Source organism: Macrobrachium nipponense, chromosome 34 (assembly GCF_015104395.2).
Source record: "Macrobrachium nipponense isolate FS-2020 chromosome 34, ASM1510439v2, whole genome shotgun sequence".
In the NCBI taxonomy this organism is placed as follows: Eukaryota; Metazoa; Arthropoda; class Malacostraca; order Decapoda; family Palaemonidae; genus Macrobrachium; species Macrobrachium nipponense.
In genome coordinates, this window is record NC_061095.1 from 1,049,750 (window position 1) to 1,072,027 (window position 22,278).

The 22,278-nt window shown below is 38.6% G+C and overlaps 1 protein-coding gene across 1 annotated transcript in view; it reads right to left on the reverse strand.

Annotated features, from left to right (window-relative positions):
• The window catches only part of LOC135207792 (S-methyl-5'-thioadenosine phosphorylase-like), a 38,033-nt gene extending 20,104 nt beyond the window's left edge, over positions 1-17,929 (reverse strand). Inside the window, exons 1-4 of the mRNA XM_064239616.1 lie at positions 17,771-17,929; positions 14,723-14,868; positions 13,430-13,597; positions 5,717-5,868 (exon numbers count right to left, since the gene is read on the reverse strand). Coding sequence (XP_064095686.1) covers positions 5,717-5,868; positions 13,430-13,597; positions 14,723-14,868; positions 17,771-17,785 — 481 coding nt within the window. The 5' untranslated portion in view covers positions 17,786-17,929. The remainder of the gene's footprint in view (positions 1-5,716; positions 5,869-13,429; positions 13,598-14,722; positions 14,869-17,770) is intronic.
• Positions 17,930-22,278: the final 4,349 nt, after the last annotated feature.

Sequence of the window (22,278 nt, forward strand, 5' to 3'; positions counted from 1 at the left end):
CATGATAGAGAGTAGGTAGATCTGGATTAAATAACATCGCCAAATTAAACTTCTGCTCTTATTTCCATAATAATGAGATGAATCCAGGAAAAGAACTAGCACTATATTTTCATCAGCCAATTTTTTGTCACAACAGATTCAGTAGAAATAGGACGAGAGTTGTGGAAAAAACACAAGTGATGATGTTTCATTACTTAAAACAGTACAAGGCATCTTGGAGAACAGGTCACATGTCCAGAACTGTTAGACTTCACAAGCTCTTCCTATTCTGCATATGTCATAGAATTTGACTTCTGAAGGTCTTGCTCGTTCTAATTTGAAACTAGTTTCAGATTGCCAATTAGTCTAAAAATATTAATTTATGTAATTTGGTATCAGAAGAGAAAGGTAGATAAAAAAAAATTCTTGTGTAATTATTATATCACAGGATCCCATCATTTAAAGTTAGCCACAGACAAGGAAATATCTACAAGTCGAAAGTTCTGAGCGGTTTCAAGTAGTGCTATTACTTTGATTTAAAACTAATCTAAATACATTATTTTTCTTAAAATTATACTAATATTCACACCATTGCGGGCTATTAAGGCTGATTCTAATTTCATAATAATTTCAAAGTTAAAATATTATTTTGAAGGTCTATCACTACAATAAAATTCCTTTCATACCCTTTATTGAGTAACATATACTATACTCCATACTATATACAATAGTCAATATTTTACTGTAACTCAAAATGCTTCAACATTTTTCACTTAACAACAGTTAAAAACCTGTAAACTAACATAATTGGATGTTCAGTAGCAAAATAATTTCTTCATTTAAAAAATATCTCAGAAAATTTTTCATATAATTATGAATTACATAAAAGACAATGAATACACATACTGTATCATCCTTTATACACTATCAGGACAATTTTGTTTAACCTATAAAGGTACCAAAATAGTACAATCCTAACTAAATATTTCACTTCAGGCACATGCTAAAAAAATACCAACTTTTTGATAACTAAATGCAAGGTACAAAAGCTAAATGGTACTACATACTACTGAACTTTTGAACTGTATATCACAGTAGCTTCCTAAACACTATTATGTCTATCAAACATACTCAAACAATAACAACTCCTCTTTGGATATCGTCTTCTAAACACTTGCACCAAACTTATATTTACTTGTATAATATACTTATACATAAAAAATAATTCTGTGATGGTACTATAACTCATTTCTGTAACTGGTTGTGTGGCTCTTCATCTTGACAGCACTAAAGAGGGAGAGGTAACATGATATTCATTTCAACACATTCCTGAAATGAAAAATGAAAGAGGTTAGTCATGCTTTTCTCTGTTAGATAAGCTGAAAGAGTACAAATACTTTTAATTTTTTGTTTTCTACAATTTCAAGGAATAGATAATGATGCAGTGTCCAAGTACGTATATGCTGTGGAGATCAAATAAAGATGGTGTGATTGGAATGTTCTCAGTTTAAGAAAAATTGAAGTTTTACCTTCATGCACTGCAATATACTTTCCACTCCTGTGACACAGTTACCCCATTCTTGATCCATTTGTGCATATTTTTTTCAGCTTTAATTACACGGTATGTAAATACAGTTGTTACAATGTGAATGTGACATACCAACCTTTTTCAAAGTAACCATGTACTGATTATTCTGCATATGCATTCACCCTACCATCTTTGATAGTCCCTAACTTTTGCTGAAGCCTTGAAGCTGATTAAATGGTATGCAGATATGACAATTGTTCAATCCCATTAAAGATTTCCATCAGGAGACTACAGAATTTAAGGAACTTGTCAAAGAAAGTCAAACGTCAAACCATCTCATTTAGCAAAAGACTCAAGACACTTCACATCAGCAGAATTCTCCTAACACTACTTCAGCACCAGTGCAGGTTTGAATCCAGCCATGGTAGACAGCATTTCTTTATTTGCTTCTTTATCTGGGTCTTAGGTTTTGTAGCAACAAGCACATCCAAAATATGTTAAATCGTGAAGTTAAATGGTCACTGTGGCTATTACAAATACATATATTTCTGGTAAACAAGTAACCAGTAGATTCTATATATGTACTTCAGCCTAAAAGGCAATAAATGCTTAAACATTATGCTATGATGGTGGCAAAGGGTCTATTCAAACTCTGGTAAATGTATCTAAATTTGACAGAAGAGTGAGAACAAACTCATATCTTTCTTCATGGTCAGGTGTTTAGGGTTTATTTCATTCTGACACACCAGGTTCAGGTTAAATCCTGCCATCAGAATGTTACAATTTTCTTCTTCATTTGGAGTTTAGGTTTGTGGCAATAAGAGTATCCAAAAATATGTAGAAATCACAAAGTTAAGAAGTCAATGTGGCTAATACAAATACATTAATTGTATATTTGTAAAAATTCAATACCATTCAAAAACAATACTCCATCCCAAAAAAATAAAATAAAAAAAAACAACACTCATTACCTTGTAAGCTTTAATTCTACTATCCCAGTCCTCTGCAGCTATCTTTGATATTACAGTCTTCAATAGTACTGTCACTTTCTCTGAATTCTTCCTGTAAATAAAAAGATTTTGACTCTTTCAAGTACACAAAATCAAATTATAATAATCTCAAAACAAAACCCTCATATTTTGCCTGCAGGGAATGTCTATCACCAATTATTGTTTTTTTTTATCAAAAATGGATCTTACAACCATATGGTAAAATGACAAAATTAGATTTACTACACAACTGTAGAAAACTTAAATCATTTCATGATCAACCTAAATAAAAACAAATTACTGGCCTAATTTGTATTTGAGTTTAATAAATGGCATCATGAGGCATTTAGGCCAAGTGGACAAAAGTGATTCTTGATGCTTAGATATACAAGAATGGTTGAGGGAGAATGGACTTTAAAACTTTGGTGAGGTGGATCATTTTTGTTAACTTAGGGACCTTATAGGATGGTGAGGGTAGTGGCAATACTGTACATACAAAGCAAACAATCCATAGGGAGTTTAATTGCAGTGTTTCTTCTACGGTGCACTGTTAATGGTACTACAGGTTACTCACAGCACTTCTTTAGCTGAGTTGTACAGCTTTCTGCAATTTAATTTTCCTACTTAGCTGTCCAGCTTCTTTAACTTAGCTTGCTCAGCCAGAGAGGTAGCAGTTATGGAGGAACGTCCTCTAAAGGCTGTGATGATAAGACACATAATTCATATAACGCTTGGCACAATATAGAAAAGCTAAGCATATGCAAACGTTTTTCACCATTCACTCTCAAATTGAGCAACAAGCCTCATGAAAATGGTTAGTAAAATTCTTAAATTTTCTGAGTTAACAACCAAAACCTCTACGTACTTTTCCCTTGTAGATTAAAGCACTAACAGAGATGACTTACTTCATTGTTTTCAGCACTTTCTCCACATTTACTGGTTCCTCACCAGCTTTCCAGCTATCCATGTCTGTTGCCATAGCAACAGCTGCATAGCATAATCCAAGCTCTTTGGCAAGAATAACCTGAAAAGCAGAGATTTTCAAATAAGTCACCAAGTCAAATAAAAGATGTCATCAAAATAATAGTAAAATATATGATAGTACCAAATAAAAATAATTGTGCTTACAAGAAAAAACAAGATTAATATAAATGTTAACAACTATTGAACTTGAGATTCATCATAACCAACATGAGAGTAGTTAAAGTGTATGGGAGAATGTAAGGTACAGTATGGAGTGTAAAACTGGTAATACTCAACAGTTATTAGACTACTCCACACTGAGGTGCAACCCTAACCACAGATCTGGCTTCAAAAAATATATTCGAAATCATTTACCATTATTGTTGACAAAAGATTTACTGAAGGCAGGTGTTATAATCAACTTTCTAATTTCCACCTTTTATTATCACAGTACTATATACTTTTTCTACTGTTCCAATACCAGCAACTTATTCTTCTTCATGAAAACCAAAGCGTCTATTCTCTTATTAATGCTTAATTTTTTCTGCCTTCATGGTAAAATCATCCTATTAGAGCATGACTTAGAAATGACAGAAAAAAGTACAGTAGTACATACTCTACTTAATCCTCACTGTGCAAACAATCATACAACAGAATGTTAACATCCACATGGAAGGAAAAAAGTATAAGACAAAATGAAAAAAGTGCAAGTAACAGTACAAATTATAATAATGATGCTAATCACAACAGGAAAAACGGCAAATTAAAACTCTGATACTGCCTCTGCGCTCTACGCAAGTCACTAACTGCTGTGCCTCATCAATGGTCAAATTTTAAAAAAGACTACCATATCCAAATTACACACACAGTGTAGCAATACATCAACTATAAGAACTGCTCTAGTTAGTAACCGTACAATGGATACGTATTTGCTTTTCTACATCACCAACGACCGCCAATGGCCTTTGTCTACAAGGACTATGTTTTATTTCAGCAGGCCTCACCTTAACCTTATGGTCAGCAGGGCAAACGTAAGCTTCATCTAAGTACCTTCACCAGCAAGGCAAAAGATGGCTTCACCTATGTACACGAGGAAATTTTTATTTGTCACTCAGAATGACCTTAATACTATGAAAAGCTGATTTTCATAACATGGGTATTAAATGTAAGTTAATTCAATACAACATAAAATAGAAGTAGATTCCATATATTATAAACAGAAATTGCTGATATTTTTCTAATAAATAAAACATATCATTATACTAATGCTTATATCCATTGCTCATGAGACTTGCATGCAAGATATCTTCGAACTCCTGGGACCCTAAGAACCCAGTCCTTGCAAAACCCAGAACTGAACATAAACAATACTTATATCTTGTCCAAGCAGTTTTCAAGTCTATTATTCACCAAAACTGTCCTCTTTCAGTGTTGCTTTTTTTTCACTTTGTTTACTTCATTCACTAATTCTGAATTTGCTACAGCATGCAGCAAAAGTAACATTTTGAAAGGGGGGGGGGCTGGCTGACGAAAAGGAATGACAAAAGAAATGTTCATCACCTCACACTTCCATCATCTGTTTGAACTTTAGCATTATAAATCAAGACAGGAAACACTAATGTTGTTGCTCCATGAAAATAAAATCATCCAACTTAGTATTGTATTATAGATTGACAACCAAAATCCCTCACTCCTGGGTTTGACTCCAATACAAGTGAAACTGGTCATTACTACTAACCTCAGGCACTGTCGTCATATTGATGAGTTCAGTCCTCCCCAAAGACGGAACATCAAACTTTCTGCTTTGCTACTAAATCGTGGTCCTTCAATGGTTACCATTGTTCCTGCCAAGAGAAATATATATGGGTTTTTCCAATAATGAGTACACAAGTACCTTAATGCTATCAATTAAAAGTAAAGTTATACTTAATTTTGTTACGTGGCCTGGATACCGACTGGGCTTTGATTTTATGTCAGAAAAATTAGATGCTGTGCTAATGATAGATAAGCATCAGTTTGACAGCTTTTTGAACCTTACATTGCACAGAAACTTTTGCAACATCAGAACTAGTCAAAAAGGGATGTCCTTCAGTCAAAAGAATATCATGTCCTACTGTAATACTGAATTAAATACATCTACTACTAGATGTGATGTCAAAAAATGATTGAAGATTCTCTGCTTTATACAGTGACATTTCTTGAGACTTCATTCATTACCTCATTCTACAAAATTCGCTCAATATAAAGCAAAGCTTACCCTTTGGGTGCACGGAATATCCCAGTTCTTTGCAGGTATCCAGCAGTATCTGCCTAGTATCCTTACAGAATGGGGTATCCATTGATAGATGGAGGATACCAGGAGGGTGCCCATCTTCTCCGTCATAAAATGTTTGTTGCCTTTTGGTGGTTCTATGAATATGATATTGTCATGTTACAATAAAGTTTTATACATACTTACCTGACAGATATATACTTAGCTATAGACTCCGTCGTCTCCGACAGAATTTCAAATTTCGCGGCACACGCTACCGGTAGGTCAGGTGATCTACCGCCCTGCCCTGGGTGGCAGGACTAGGAACCATTCCCGTTTTCTAATCAGAATTCTTCTCTTCCACCTGTCTCCTGCGGGGAGCTGGGTGGGCCATTAATCGTATATACCTGTCAGGTAGTATGTATAAAACTTTATTGTAACATGACAATATCATTTTTATACATTCAACTTCCCTGCCAGATATATCTTAGCTGATTAGCACCCATTGGTGGTGGGTAAGAGACAGCTAACTACTGAAATAGACAGGTAAACAACATATGTTGTAGGTATTAATAAACCTTGGTTCCTACCTTATTAGGCTGAAGACTTCGCGGCTACTGCCTTGGAGTCTGCTTAGCCTCAAGAGCCTCAGCGAGATATTGATCTATGGCTAAGAGTTCTTGTGGGTCTGCCAATGGGGTCTTATCCACTTACTCGGCAGAGCCTAAAGGCCTTTGTCATTGGGTGCTATTCCACTAACATGACAATACACCTTGTTCAAGGAGCACAACACCGATCCCGATCACCTGATCCTAACATCCATGTTAGTTCTAAGATTGCAAGGAGTTATCCCCGAACTCCTTACAAACAACCAAAAACTCGAAACATAATTACACGTTCATTTATACAAAATATACAAAAAAAATTTTGTACCCCCCCACTAGCCATACATACCCTTGATCCCCTACCAGCAATGACACTATGCGCCCGTGCGACATCCGTGAGCTTGCTAATAGAAAACCAAGCACATATCTGGTTTATGTACGATAAAATCAAAATATTTTAAGGATCAGTCTTTGCTCCAAGACCCAGCACTGTATCTGCTGATACAAATGGAACCTAGAGAGCAAGCTTCTCATAAGTCACTCTCACATCCTTCAGATAATGAGATGCAAACACTGAATTGCACCTCCAATACGTAGTCTCAATGATATTTTTAAGAGACATATTCTTTTGGAACGCCAAAGACGTTGCTACTGCTCTCACCTCATGGGTCTTAACCTTTAGAAGACCGAAGGATTCCTCCGAGCAGTTCTTGTGTGCGTCCGTAATTACGCTTCTCACAAAGAAGGCCAAGGCGTTTTTGGACATGAGTCTTTTGGGGTTCTTCACAGCACACCAAAGACCTTGTTGACAAGCTCCCATCTGTCTCTTCCTCTCTAAATAAAATTAAGAGCTCTCACTGGACAGAGAGACCTCTCTGTCTCTCTGCCTACGAGGTTAGATAGACCTTTTACTTCAAAGCTTCTGGGCCAAGGTTTTGACGGGTTTTCGTTCTCGCCAGAAACATGTCTGGAACGAGCAGATGGCAGCATCTCCTTTGAACCCCACTGTGGAATCCAGAGCGTGCAATTCGCTCGTCCTCTTGGCTGTAGCGAGAGACAACAGGAATAAGCATTTCCTAGTGACGTCGCGGAAGGAAGCCAGATGTAAAGGCTCGAATTTATCCGAGGAAAGGAATTTCAGGACCACGTCCAGATTCCAACTAGGTGTTCTAGGAGTTGCTGCTTTTGAAGTTTCAAAGGATCTAATTAAATCGTGTAGATCTTTGTTGTCTGCAATTTCTAGCCCTCGATTTCTAAATACTGAAGACAGCATGCTTCTGTATCCCTTTATTGTTGAGACAGATAGGTGTGATTCCTCTCTCAGAAAGAGGAGGAAATCGGCAATATTAACTATAGAGGTACTGGAGGAGGACAGCTTCTGACTCTTACACCACCTCCTAAAGACTTCCCACTTCGATTGGTATACTCTTCTCGTCGAAGCTCTGCGGGCTCGAGCGATAGAGCCCGCAGCTTTGCGAGAAAAGCCCCTCGCTCTGACAAGTCTTTCGATAGTCAAAAGGCAGTCAGAGCGAGACCTGGGAGGTTGTGATGAAACCTCTCGAAGTGGGGTTGTCTGAGTAGATCTGGTCTGTTTGGAAGAGATCTGGGGAAGTCCACTATCCACATCCAGTACCTCCGTGAACCATTCTTGGGCTGGCCAAAATGGGGCTATTAATGTCAACTTCGTGCTCTTTGAAGCTAAGAACTTCCTGAGCACTTACCCCAGGATCTTGAACGGGGGAAAGGAAAGTAGGCGTCCACACCGACCAATCCAGGAGAAACGCGTCTATTGCGAAGGCTCTCGGATCTTCCACTAGAGAGCAAAAGATCTCTACTCTTTTGGAGAGGAACGTCGCAAACAGGTCTATGTGAGGTCTCCCCCACAGGGACCAAAGACATTCGACACACTTCTTCGTGTAGAGTCCATTCTGTGGGAAGGACCTGATTCCTCCTGCTCAGTCCTGTCCGCTCTCACATTCTTTATCCCTTGTACAAATCTTGTGAGGAGAGTTATGCTCTTCTCTGTCCAGGTTAACAGGTGTTTTGTTAACTGAAGAGGGAGAAAGAGTGCGTGCCTCCTTGCTTGCGTATGTAAGCCAGAGCCGTGGTGTTGTCCGAGTTTATCTGTATCACCCCGCCTCTGACTCTCTCTTCGAAGAACTTTAAGGCTAGGTGTATGGCAACTAGTTCCTTGCAATTGATGTGCCAGGACAACCTGTTCCTTTGTCCAGGTGCCTGACACCTCCCTTGCTCCTAGCGTCGCTCCCCATCCCGACTCCGAAGCGTCGGAATATAACACTTGGTCTGGGTTTCTGCAGGGCAAGCGATACGCCTTCGTTCTTTTGAAGAGGAAGGATCCACCACTTCAAGTGATCTTTTACCTCTTGTGGAAGCGGGAAGATGTCCGAGAGTTGTCCCGTCTTCCAACTCCACTCACCCCTTTCAGGAAAAACTGAAGAGGGCGAAGGTGAAGCCTCCCAGAGAGAAGAACTTTTCTAGTGAGGACAGGGTCCCTAAAAAAAGCTCAGATAATCCCTCGCTGAACTGCTCTTTCTCTCTAAGAAGCTCGAGATTTTCGACAAACCTCGAGTGATTCTTTCTCGCGAAGGAAATACTCGAAAACCCCGAGAATCCATCTGAATCCCCAGATAGACCAAGGTCTGGCTGGGGATCAGCTGCGACTTCTCGAAGTTCACGAGTAATCCCAGCGACTCTATCATGTTTCTTGTTACTGATAAGTCCTCAAAGCACTGAATCTCCGACTTGGCCCTGATCAGCCAGTCGTCTAAGTAGAGGGAGATGTTTATTCCCTCTAGTGAAGCCATCTTGCCACATTCGCCATCAGGTTGGTGAATACCTGCGAGCTGTAGACAGACCGAAGCACAGAGCCCTGAATTGAAAAATCTTGTCTCCTATTACAAACCGAAGATATTTCTTTGACAAATGGTGAATGGGAACGTGGAAATACTCATCTTGCAAGTCCAGAGAGACCATCCAATCTCCTGGACGAAGAGCCGACATTACTGAAGCGGACGTTTCCATACGGAACTTCTTTTTCTGAACAAAGCGATTCAGAGCGCTTACGTCCAGTACTGATCTCCACCCCCCGATGCCTTTGGTACTAGAAAAAGGCGATTGTAAAATCCGGGGAGTGTGGATCCTGCACAAGTTCGATGGCCTCCTTTTCCCACATTTGTTTTTCGCCCCATTTGAAGGAGAAGTCTGTATCATTACAGGGTCTCTGTACCTCGCTGACAGTTCCCGAGGCGTAGATGTTAGGGGAGGGCTGTCCTCGAAGGGGATTACGTATCCTTTCTTTAGGACCGAGACTGACCAAGGGTCGGCTCCCCTTTTCGCCCATACTCCTGCAAAGTTCAGGAGTCTGGCGCCCACTGGTGCTTGAAGGAGCAACAAGTCATTTAGATTTCTTGAAAGGTCTAAAGGAAGACCTTCCTCTCTTGTCAGAGCTCTTCTTTCTGGCAGGGGGACGAGCCGCTGCACCTCCACGAAAGGGCTGCTGAGGAGGACGAGAGTCCTTCTTAATCGTCGACACTACAGGGCGTCCTTTCTTGGACGTTTGTACTAGTAGGTCTTGTGTCGCCTTCTCAGTTAGCAAGCGAGATATATCCTTCACTAACTGAGAAGAAAACAGATGATCCGACAGAGGGGCGAACAATAAAGCAGTCCTCTGGCTCGGAGAAACCCCTTCGATAATAGGGATCCATATACTGATCTCTTCTCAGAAAGACCCAAGCACCAAAAAGGGAAGCCACTTCTCCCGAACCGTCCTGTACTGCCTTGTCCATGCAAGACAGGACGCTATGGAGAATCTCTGGGTTTTTTAAGAAACTCCTGATCTTTAGATTTGTTGGCCAGAACTCCGAGTGACCAATCCAGAAAATTGAACACCTCTAAAGTGACAAAAAGTCCCTTTAGAAAGTGGTTCAACTCCGAAATGCTCCACGTCGATCTGACCGATCCTAAAGAGTGACGTCTAGATGCCTCCACTAAATTGGAAAAGTCCGCATCTGCCGAGGCAGGAGGAAGAGAGACCCATAGTCTCTCCTGTCCCATACCAAATACCTCTCTTTCCATGGAGTTTGGAAGGAGGCATGCAGAATACAGTCTTTCCCAACTCTTTCTTCTTGTCCATCCAAGAATCTAAAGAATGGAGGGCCTTCTTCATAGAAATTGCAGGCTTCATTTTCAGAAAGGCCGAAGATTTTGCCGTAGCCGAGCTCGAAAAGAGAGAACGAGGAGAAGGAGGAGCCGCCGGAACTAAGAGAGTCTCCAAACTCTTGTAGCAACAATGAGGCTAAGACCTTATAATTCGAGAGTCCCTCATTTGCAGGAGGTTCGTCATCAGACAAATCGTCCAAACCTCGATCAGACGAAGGAGAAAGCTCTCGTTTGGAGGGAGAGTCCTTCCAAGACCTCCTACGATCTGAAGGAGAGGAGCTTCTATTTGGAGAAGAGTCATAAATTCCAGGAATGAGTCTCCGACTCCTGCCTCCTGACTCCTGCCTCCTGACTCCTGCCTCCTGACTCCTGACTCCTGCCTCCTGACTCCTGCCTCCTGACTCCTGACTCCTGCCTCCTGACTCCGGACTCCGGACTCCTGGCTCTGCCTCCTGCCTCCTGACTCCTGCCTCTTGACTCCTGACTCCTGCCTCTTGCCTCCTGGCTCTTGCCTCCTGGCTCTTGCCTCCTGGCTCCTGCCTGGATGACTCCACACTCCTGGCTCTTGGCTCTTGCCTCCTGGTTGACTCCTCACTCCTGGCTCTTGGTTCTTTCCTGCCTCCGGGTGACTCCTCAGTCCTGGCCGGTGCCAGACGTCTGATCGGTTCATCCACGTTCGTACAGGAGCCTCACCTCGAGTAGGAGCATCGGATCCTGGCGGCAGATACCTCCATACGTCTGGAGGATCTCTTGATAGGAAGGGAAGAGTCTTTCCTTCTAGGAGGCTCCTTTGAAAGGACTCCTACAAAAGACGAAATCTGTTCTTGCATAGCCATCATGAACCTCTTCGTAAACCTCTTCTTTATCCTCTTCGGAGGAGGGGAAGGAGGAGGGAGGAGTCCATAGCCTCCACCTCCTGACTCCTTCTCACTCTGGTTGAAAGAATGGCTCTTCTTGCCTTCTTAACTCCCGAAGGAGACTCCTCAGGGAAGTTTCTGGGCTCGAGTCAATCGTCGGAGCCTTCCAACTCCTCCTTTGAGTTGTCGAGAGCGATCTGAATCCCTAACCAATCACGTCTTGGAGATGAAGATCCCGACGACGAAAAACACTCACGCAGGACGCTTTTGCAATAGCGATCCTTGGCAGTCTGGGGTGTCACAGAAACCGCCGAAGGGACACCTGATCGGTGGGGATTCTCCCACAACCTCCTTTCGGTTTTCGACATTCCTTCTCCTCTGGGCATGTGAGCTTGGAAGAGGTCTAAACCTAGGAGCGTTGCGGAGCCGACCAGATGCCCCCTCCACTACACTGAGGACACTCATATCACGTCCACTGAAAAATCACTAGCCTACCTTGCAGGGCAGCCATTTTGTTTTCCATCAACTTGAAGGCTGCTTTTAGATCCGCAAGTTCTTTCGCTGAATCTACAGGTTCTGCAATAGGAGAAGGGGCTGCAATGGAAGGAGAAGTAGCAATACTTACCCTTGGGGAAGATCCCAAGCTAGGAATTAGTTCATTAGATCTCGAACTACTTAAACTTCTATGAGAGGCCTTCCTCACTCTTTCTCTCTCTAACTTTTTCAAATAATTAGTTAGATTCTTCCATTCATTCTCACTCAAATTCTCACATTCCTTGCAAGTATAGTGAAAGAACATTCATACTCCCTGCAACCCTTGCATACAGTGTGAGGGTCTACGAAGCTTTCGGCAACCTCACCTTACAGCCTACATTCACACAACGTCTCACAACCATTCCAGAGTCAGACATTTTTAAAGAAAAATCCAAAATCCCAAGTCCACAAAACAGTCCACAAAAAGCGTATGCCAATCCAACAATCCAGATACGTCACCAAAAGTCGGTCAAGAAGATCAATTGCCGGTGAAAAAGAAAAAACCAATCGAGAGGAACCAACAACAATGTTGATGGCCCGGGCGACAGAAGAATTCTGATTAGAAAACGGGAATGGTTCCTAGTCCTGCCACCCAGGGCAGGGCGGTAGATCACCTGACCTACCGGTAGCATGTGCCGCGAAATTTGAAATTCTGTCGGAGACGACGGAGTCTATAGCTAAGTATATATCTGGCAGGGAAGTTGAATGTATAAAAACATTAAATTATATTAGTATACCATACAGTATATGTAACTTTCTAAAGACACCTAACAAGTTCAAAGGAAGCAACCAGACAGAATACATGTTCACATCTTTGATATTCTAGCAGTATTATCCGAGTGCCTTCAAAGGTATTTAATAAGTAACCAGTGTAACAAAACAGCTTTTCTCCATCCTTACAAGACTAATATAGTTCATCGTAAAATATACACATGTGAAATAAAGGACTGTTTATATAACTGCTCATATACATTGGAATTATAATACAGGCAGTCCCCGGCTTACGATGGGGGTTCCGTTCTTGAGACGCCTTGTAAGCTGAAAATCGCTGTAAACCGGAAAATCATAAATTCTTAGAAAACCTTACTTTTAATGCTTTAGGTGTATTAAAAACTATGTAAACTCCATTTTTATTTCATTTTTCATCAAAAAAACCTTCAAATATTGATTATTTTGCATTTTTGGAGTCATACTTCTTCCGTCAGATTGGCGTCGTAAGTGTCGTAACCCCGGAACATGGGTCGTAACCCTGGAAATAATTTCTGATGAATACAATTAAAAAGAGTTGTAACCTCGGAACGTCATAAACCAAACCCGTCGTAAGCTGGGGACTGCCTGTAACTGAAATATTTAAGATAAGAGAAAAAAAACCATCATACATTTTTCCCTGTTTCTGAAGTAGTATTACGTACGTACATGTAAAAAAAAAAAAAACAAAAAAAAAAAAAAATGAAAAAGTCAGCAGATGAGCAACATTTAGTACCTAAAAATCTAAAACCTTCAGACTAGTGACTATAATATGGAAGAACTGATTTTCACGTTACCTGTCAATGAACTGATCAATAATCACTAAGTCTCCAGGAGCGATATGCTCCTGTAAAGATCCACAAGCCGTTGAAACAACAACATGCGTACATCCCCTTGACTTCAAGGCCCAGACATTTGCTCGGTAGTTAACGTTGGTGGGCATTATGGTGTGACGTCTTCCATGCCTTTAATGAAATGGGGGATATTGTTAACAATGGACTTTTAAGCTTAAATAGCAAACTAACTGAATTCCTAATAAAATCTCCATCTAGTGCATGAATGCACTACAACTTCACCTTCAATGACAAGAAGTAGGTAACCTTAAATGATTTCAGAAACTATTTAACCAGATGAGCAAGTTAATGTTTAAATCATAGAGGACTGGGTTAAAAAGGTTTTGTTTTCTATAATAAAAAATTAAATCTTATCTATTACAACTTCTATTAACTTCATAATCATATTAAAAATGCTGAAGACAGGCAAATCTCTCTCAAGAAAAGTCTAAACTTTGCTCGCTCTTGAAAACAGCAGTCAAAAAGAGACCACTACAAAATTCTCTATGGTACCATGTACGCAGATCCAATATTACTTCTATGGCTCTTTTCTTTTTGTATTGATGACTGCTATAACCTTACAGTGAGTTCAATATGATTCATTTATTTTGAGAATAATTCCCCGAAATACAGTAATTCACAGCGTTCATTGGCATTCCTGTCAAAACAAAAATTACTGCAATATTTACCACAAGACATAATTTCTTTTCAAAAACAAACGCTATGGAAATTCACAGTGCAGTGCACTTAATATGAGGGTTGAATTTGCTTTATGTAGTATCACAAAGCCAACTAGTAATGCAAATTTATGAATTTTCTCTCAGTTCTCATTCAAGAGCAATATACTCACAATGGAATCTGGACTCGATAGATTTAGCAATGATAAGAGCCCGTGCTGGCACAAGGCCAGCTTAATCTTAAACAACAACAAAATCTGGGACCTTATGCAGTCAGGAGGCCAACCAACACCAGCTCAAGTCCTTGAAGATCCTCTCAAACAAATACAGTATACAGATGCTTGTACTAAACAGTCTAGAAAACTTACACTGAAAAGGTTCTTGCATACATACATTTTAATGAATAAAGACTTTTCACATGCGGTCAAGAGATTTAAATAAAAAAAAAAGGGCAAAGGCATGGCCAATGGAAAGTCAGAAATCTTTATAGGTATCAGTTTCTCTCTGGAACCTCAGAGATAAAACAAACTACATACTGTATATTCTGAAAAAAATAAACATTTTGTTAACTTTTTCTTACCTAGCGAGTAGTACACAAGGAACACCATCAATCTTCCCCTCCAACAAAACATCTGATGGATCACCATAGGGTGTTGTCACTTTACATTCTTGAACGTCTTCAAAAAGTTTTGGATTATTGAGTCCAGAGCCTCCAATGATACCAATCTGAAAAATAGCACCTTAAATAAGTTCAGTATTCACCCACCTCATCACCCAATGGTTTTATTATACAAAAGTGATACCAGTATATATGATTGTGAAGTAGACACTCTGGTTACTATATTACTATATATATATATTCATTTTGATAACCAATATAACTAAGGTGACCAGAGTCCCGCTTTTAGGTGGGACAGTCCTGGTTTTTCTAAAGTAAGCAAAATGTCCCGCTTATTTTTAATTTTGTGAATTTTGTCCCGCTTTTTTCACGTTTATCCCACTTTTTTGTGCTACAAAAACAAAACTGTCCCCATTTTAATGGAATAGCACTGGTATTTTGTTTAATTTTGCCATTTCACTAGCTGGTAACTTCTATTGTCTTGTCCGATTGCTACAATACCTAATGAAGTAAATTAAAAGATTATTACAGACTGTAATGTGTATACAGTGTATAGCCTATTGTGCGGCCCTCTAGAAAAATGTTTTGGACTGATTCTTGGATTCTCTAATATACCTATATATGAAATGTTCCGCTTTTACAGAAAAAAATCTGGTCACATTAAATATAACTGTTGCTTAAACACCTGGACCATGGAAATTATAGGCTAACTGTTACATTTTAGGAAACTGTCTCACTTCTACAGTAACAATTAGATCAAATACATAACTGCTAAAACAAATATCTAACCTTGATTACTAGGTATACTAGTAGCAAGCTATATACTCGTACTAGGGTAGAATATCACAGCAGGCCAAGCAGGCCACCTACAATCAACGCTGCCACCCTCCGAAAAAGTACATTATAACGCGTCCTGACACCGAGATGGGCATCAGTCGCGACTTCTTGTTGGTGAAAAACGGAGCTAAAGACCTCTACTCTCCTTTCGAAGTAAAGTATTTTCTCCAACCAAAGTTAGAAATTAAGGCCAAATTAAATTAAGATTTAAACAGAGGGTACTGAAAAGGGTGGCTACGGCAGTGGAAATCTCACCAAAACGCTTTTAGAAATTTTTACTTACAACTAAAAATGTTTCGAAGATTGACGCTATCTTGATGTTTACAGAGTCGCTTGTGTCAAACAAAACTTCCACCCATTTCATGTCTGCTAAATCTTGCAAACCAACCACTTCATATCCCATAGAGCTGGGGCACTTTCATCACAACAATCGTAAACCCACCTCTTACCAGCACTTATTCGTACTTATTCAAGGGGACTACGGCATTCTTTGCGGCGTTTTGCGCTCTTCAATTGTTTATCAGTCAGTGTTGTCAATTGGTATGTGTTTACCCTCCAAACTAGGTATAAGACTTACACAAAACCGGGGAAATAAGTGAAATTAGCGTATCTATTTGTAGTATATATACATATTAGAGCAATTTTATCATTACTGCATTACTATGACAACTAGAATTCATCGAAACAGTTTGTAAATGCATCGGCGTATGTGTGACGCTCCACTAGATTGGCAACGATGAGCCATTTTTCCTCACGTCGTCTGCTCGTAAGTATACATCCGAAACATTTGTAATTTTTGGGGGTTAATTTGGTTGCAAAAAAGGGATAATGGACATGAATTAAATAAACATTTTGAAGTAGAGTTAAACTAAATATTGAGTAAAGTAAACAATTAAGGGAATAAAGCTTTGCATCTCATAATCGTGTTGTCGTCTGCTGCTAGTAACCTTTGGCTTACGGGAGGACTCTCAGTGCTTAGGACAAACACGAACAGCAATGTGGTTCGAGTGCACTGTGGAGTGAATTAAGACCAAAATGTGTAAATTAATCAATCAAATAAGCACTGTGGAGTTTCAGTTGTGATGGCAGTAAGGATAAAACCACTGATTACAAGGTAGAATGAATTCAGTTCTAACCATAACCCCGGGAATAACAAGTTTCATACTTTCACTAATATAGGCAACAAAATGTTGTTTTATTGTGCTGATTACAACTGCAATCTTGAGTAAGATCAATAAACGTTACATACATACGCTAACATTGTTCAAATGAGTGCTGGGAAGGCTAGGGAAAGATGGTGGCCGTCACTGATGAGAACCGTCCATGCAAAACGTAGCCGCCATATTGGATTTCAAAACTGCCTTGAAAACATATTTTACGAAGAGCTCACATGCTTATTTTAATTCGTATGGGGCTTTCATATATCACAATATGTTGACGAAACTTCAGTCTTTTAAATGGTATGCTTAGAGTTGCAATTGTATTCATGTTTCACCAATTAAATATCGAGTGAATAAGACCCGTCCACCGTGATGAGGGTTGGCCTTGTCGTGATATTCTACCCTACCTACACTACCTAGGTATTACCCATGGGTACCTAGCTATGCAGAGTTTGGGGGGGCAAAGCCCCCTGACCAGATCAGGGAATGACGTCCTTGGTCAAGTTAATAAAGTAAGTTTTGGTTAGGTCAGGGGACGAAGGTTGTTTTCGTCTGAAGAGAAATTTAGTCCTTGCCTAGGTATAGGCTATACCTAGGTAGGTAAAAAAAACCGATGGTACAGGGGGGGATCATGTGTGATCAAGTGTATAACCCAAGGAAAGTACATCTTATAACGCGTCCTGAACACCGGAGTAGAGGTATTTAACTCCGTTTCTCACCAACAAGAAGTTACGTCTGATGCCCATCTCCGATGTCAGGACGCTTATAGAGCTATGTACTTTTTTTGGGGTTGTACACATTGATTGTACATGGTCCACCCTGTACCATGCGGTTTTTTAACCCTAGGTTACCTATTTGTTTAAGATATTCAGTGTTCCTTTAGGGGGGGCTTGCCACATCAGGGGACAGGAACCTACTAGGTATACCTTCGTACCTACCCAGCTAAGTCAAATTAGGCTATACTACAAACCCCGATTCACAAAATATAAAAGTTCACCTTATCTTTACATACCTTTACATTAACCATTTTGAATCCTTCGAGAAAATCGTCAAAACACTGCCTGAAAATATGGCCCACGGGGAAGAAGTAGTAGTAGTAGTAGTAGGTGGGATGTGCCTTTGAAACGGCTCCCTTGCTTCTTTTATTCCTCCTTTGTTTGTTTGCTTGAGCTTCTTCTCTCTGAAATACCACATTTCTTTTATAAAAATCTTTCCTATTCTCCACTCCTCCCTCATTAGTACTACCAATAAGAGTATATTTGCTACTAATTCCTCTTTATTTTCTTGATATGGTTGCTGCATAAAGCTATATCTATTTCTAATTTCATTGTATGCTGGACAGTAAAGTAAGAAATGTTCTAAATTTTCATTTTGTTCCTCACAGTATAAACATTTTGTATCTTTTCCTTTTATCCTATTTCTATCATTTAATCCTAGTATACCTAGTCTGGCCCTACTGATCAGCATTGTTTTTCCAGTGTTATCATACCAGATTTCTTCTCTTATGTTTCTTTATATTTCTGTAGATTCTTAATGTTGACTTTTCATTTCATCTTTTCTGCCATATTTTTCTGTCCCAATTGTTTATTATTTCTCTTAACTGTTTGTCTTTAACTGCTTCAATTTTACTTAAGTTTATGTTTAGTTCTTTCATATACTCTTTTACTTGCATTATCCGGGTTTTTTTTTTCATACTGATCCATTGTTATCTCATATAGGAGCCTATTTCCACCATTCTTCAGTGTATGTTTCAGGTAGAATAGTTTATTCTTGATATCTCTAGATTGGCAGGAAGAGACCCCTATTTCAGATCTTAACGCACAACTTGCTGTGTAACTTGGCGCTTTCAAAATTGCTCCATATACTTTCTTGCCTATCTTCTGAAATTCATTTATTGTTTTCCAGTCAAATTTCATGACTTCCATCGCATACATGAATGAAGGCATCGCTAGTCCTTTCCAGTACAATTTTCCTATTTTTACTCTGCTACAGCTTTTATTGATGACTGCATTAGCCATATTTGCCATCTGCTTTGCTTTAATTTGGGCCCTTTTTATCTGTTCTCTGAAGCAGTCTTTCATGTTGTTGATTGTTACTCCTGGGTATTTAATATTCTTAACTATTTTTATTCCTTCTATGTGCTCCATATTCTCCACACCATCGATACTGTACCAGTCGTTGTACATTAGTATGTTACTCTAATCCTTGTTTATGTTTAGGCCACATTCACTTGCGATTTCCATAAGGGTTTTTATTGATTTTGTTATTTCTTCTAGTGTGTGCCCTAGTATTAATCCGTCGTCTGTATATAATAGTGCCACTATCCTTATTACTTCATTTCTAAAACCTTCTGTTGTATTTTCTAATTTTTCTAATATCAGATACGTTATTAATAGAAAGAATATGGTTGAGCCATTGCATCCCTGTCTTATTCCATTAGTTACATTTAGTTCTTTTTGTTCTGTATTGTCAAGCCATAGGCTTGTTACATCATTTGTATATATTTTTGCAACTGCATTTATTACTTCTGCATGTAGCCTGTATTTCATCATGACCTCAATGAGCTTTTTTCTATCAACTGAGTCAAATGCTTTTTGGAAGTCTATTGATACTACAAATAATGGGTCCTTTCTTTTGTACGTTTCTTGTATGCAGTATTGTAAAATAAATTATCGATTGCTTTGTGCGGTAAAGCCTGATTGTGGTTCATTCATTTTTCCTATATTTCTAATATGCTTTTTTATTTTGGTTTTCAGGATCTCCATGAAAATTTTATAGGATGCATTTGTTACAGCAATTGGCCTTAGATCTTTGACTGTGGAGTTTTGTTTTTTTGGGCGTAAGTGTTGTTTTTTACATAAACCAGCTTCTCTGCGTTTTCCTGCCCTTCAGTATGCTGTTTAAACATTCTGCCAATTCTTTTTGAGGGTTGTTACTTTGTAAGAGTAGTTTGAACAGAACTGGCTTCATTCCATCTGGCCCTGGTGGTTTATTTGCCTTCATTTTCTCAAGTTGATTTTTTACATCTTCTGTTATGTTGATTTCTTCCATGGGTCTAATCTCTGTCTCCGTTAGATCATACACTCCATGCATGAGTTCCCTTAAAGATATATGGTATTTCATCTGCTGTCCTAATCTTTTCACTATTTCTTCCATGTCATGTTTGTACTGTTCTTTCTTGCTTTCATTCCATATCCCTCCTATTTTGTTTTCTTCTTTTTGGTATATTGTTTCCCAGAATTTTACCAGCTCTTTCCCTAGGGTTCCGTCCTTCATCTCTTGTTTATTTTCGTCAAATATTCTTATCCATTCTTTTTCTGATGTGGTCTTTTCAGCATGTCTATATATTCCCAGATTTTCCTGTGTCTGTTTTTATCATTCATTATCTCATTTCTAACCTTTTCTTCACATTCTTCATATGCTTTCTTTATTATTATCTGTACTTTTTGTTTTTGTTTAAGATATGCTTCTTCATAGTATCTCTTTTCTTCTATTCTTGTGGCTTTTCTTTTAATTTGTTATATATCCTTCTTTGGCTTATTTCTTTCTTTATTTCTTTGGTGACCCATACTGGTTCTATTTCTTCTTGCTTTCCTGTCTTTAACCTTCTTTCGATTATCTTCTCTAGGTTATTTGCTTTTGCTTCACTCATTGTTTCTTCCACATGGTTAGATCTCCTTTTCTGTCTTGTTGGCTTACTTTATACTCTATATATTCAAGGTATTTCCTGGTAGACTCTTCTGTAACTTTCAAATATTTGATTTTTTTCATTCTGAATGTTTTCCTTACTTTAGTGTTCATTCTGAATTGGACCTTTATGAGGTGATGGTCTGATAGGTCATATTCATATTTTTCCCTCCATCTATCTCCATACATTCATAGTTTTTATACATATTTTGGTTGACTAGGGCAAAGTTTATATAGCGCTGTTCTGATCCCTCTACGCCACGTTATCTCTCCTTTGCAGCTGGGATCTCCATTTAATAGCGTTAGGTCATATTTTTCCATTAGGTCCATAACATATTTTTCATTTTGGTCAAGTTCTTGTGTCCCTATGAAACCTAAATGCCCATTGATATCCCCAAGGACTACCACAGGCAGGTCTGTGGCTTTCTCTATTGCTAATTGTAAGGCGCTTATTATTCGTTTATTTCTTTCTTTATCACTAGTTAACATGTAAACCAGAATCAGGGTAAATATTGCTGTTCTATAATTAACCTGTACTATTAGAATGTCTTTGTGTTCCGACTTTTCTTTTTCCATCTGGATCTCTCCTTTGGTTCTATACATTATTAGTAAACCTCCTCCTTTGGTGTCGTCTTCATCTCTCATTGAGTCTACCACTGTGATGCTTGTTGGGAATAGTAAATTTTGATGTTTAAGGTGTGTTTCTGTGATGCACATAATTGTGGTTTCTTTTGTTATCTCCACTAGCTCGATTATTTTTGCTTTTGTCAGTCCTTGGGTGTTTATAAGCTTTATTTCATGATTTCTTGGTGTATCTTCTGTTTTGCTCACTATCTTTTCACTTTCTCTATTTGCAAAATTGCTTTTACCATCTAACCAGTTATCTATCATTTGCAAACAACTTTTTTCTTCTAGGTCTAATAGTCTAAGATTGTTACTAAAGTTACTTCCTTCACCTAACTGCCCTATACTAATTTCCCTTCTGCTTCCTACCTCAGAGTTCTTAACATTCCTACCAGATATTTCTATTTTCTCCTAACTAAATTATTTACACTCCTAAAAATATTATTATTCCCTATCTTCAAATTATTTACATTTCTATCTATTTTATATTTTCCTACCTCTAACTCTTTTACACTTCAAACAATTCTGTTGTTTCTATCTATATTTCCCTGTAATTCCTTTTTAGAGCAGTCTAGTCGTCTGAAAGTTTTCCTTAATTCAATCTCATGGGTTAGATGTTTACGATAAGGCGGTCGGACTACTACTACTACTACTACTACTACTACTACTACTACTACTACTACTACTACTACTACTACTACTACTACTACTACTACTACTACTACTACTACTACTACTACTACTACTAAGAATTACTAACTTACTACTAACTATCTAATCTACTATTCCTCGTAGTTAGTAGTAGTAGTAGTAATCTTTATACCCGATAATTCTCTGAATATTTGATGCCATTTTCCTGAATCACTGTATTTGCATGCATTGGATTTAGTTATTCGTAAAGAGAAATAACAGATTTCTTTTTATAAAAAGGTGAAAACAGTGAATAGTGTAAAATATAGTAATCTCTGTAATGGCTCGTCATTGATCTCATTCAGGGACCCTTCTTACCTAATCCTCAGCAAACAATTGCGATTCATATAATTCATTTCTGAACCAAAAATTATCTCCTGATTCTTGTGATTCTTTACCTTCTTCAAATGATTTCGAAGGAGAATTTTTCAATAGTGCGTGGGTATAAAAAAAATCTTAAGAGTACGACGATATATCGGAAGAAAATTAGTAATCATTCGTAACATCTACACATGTATC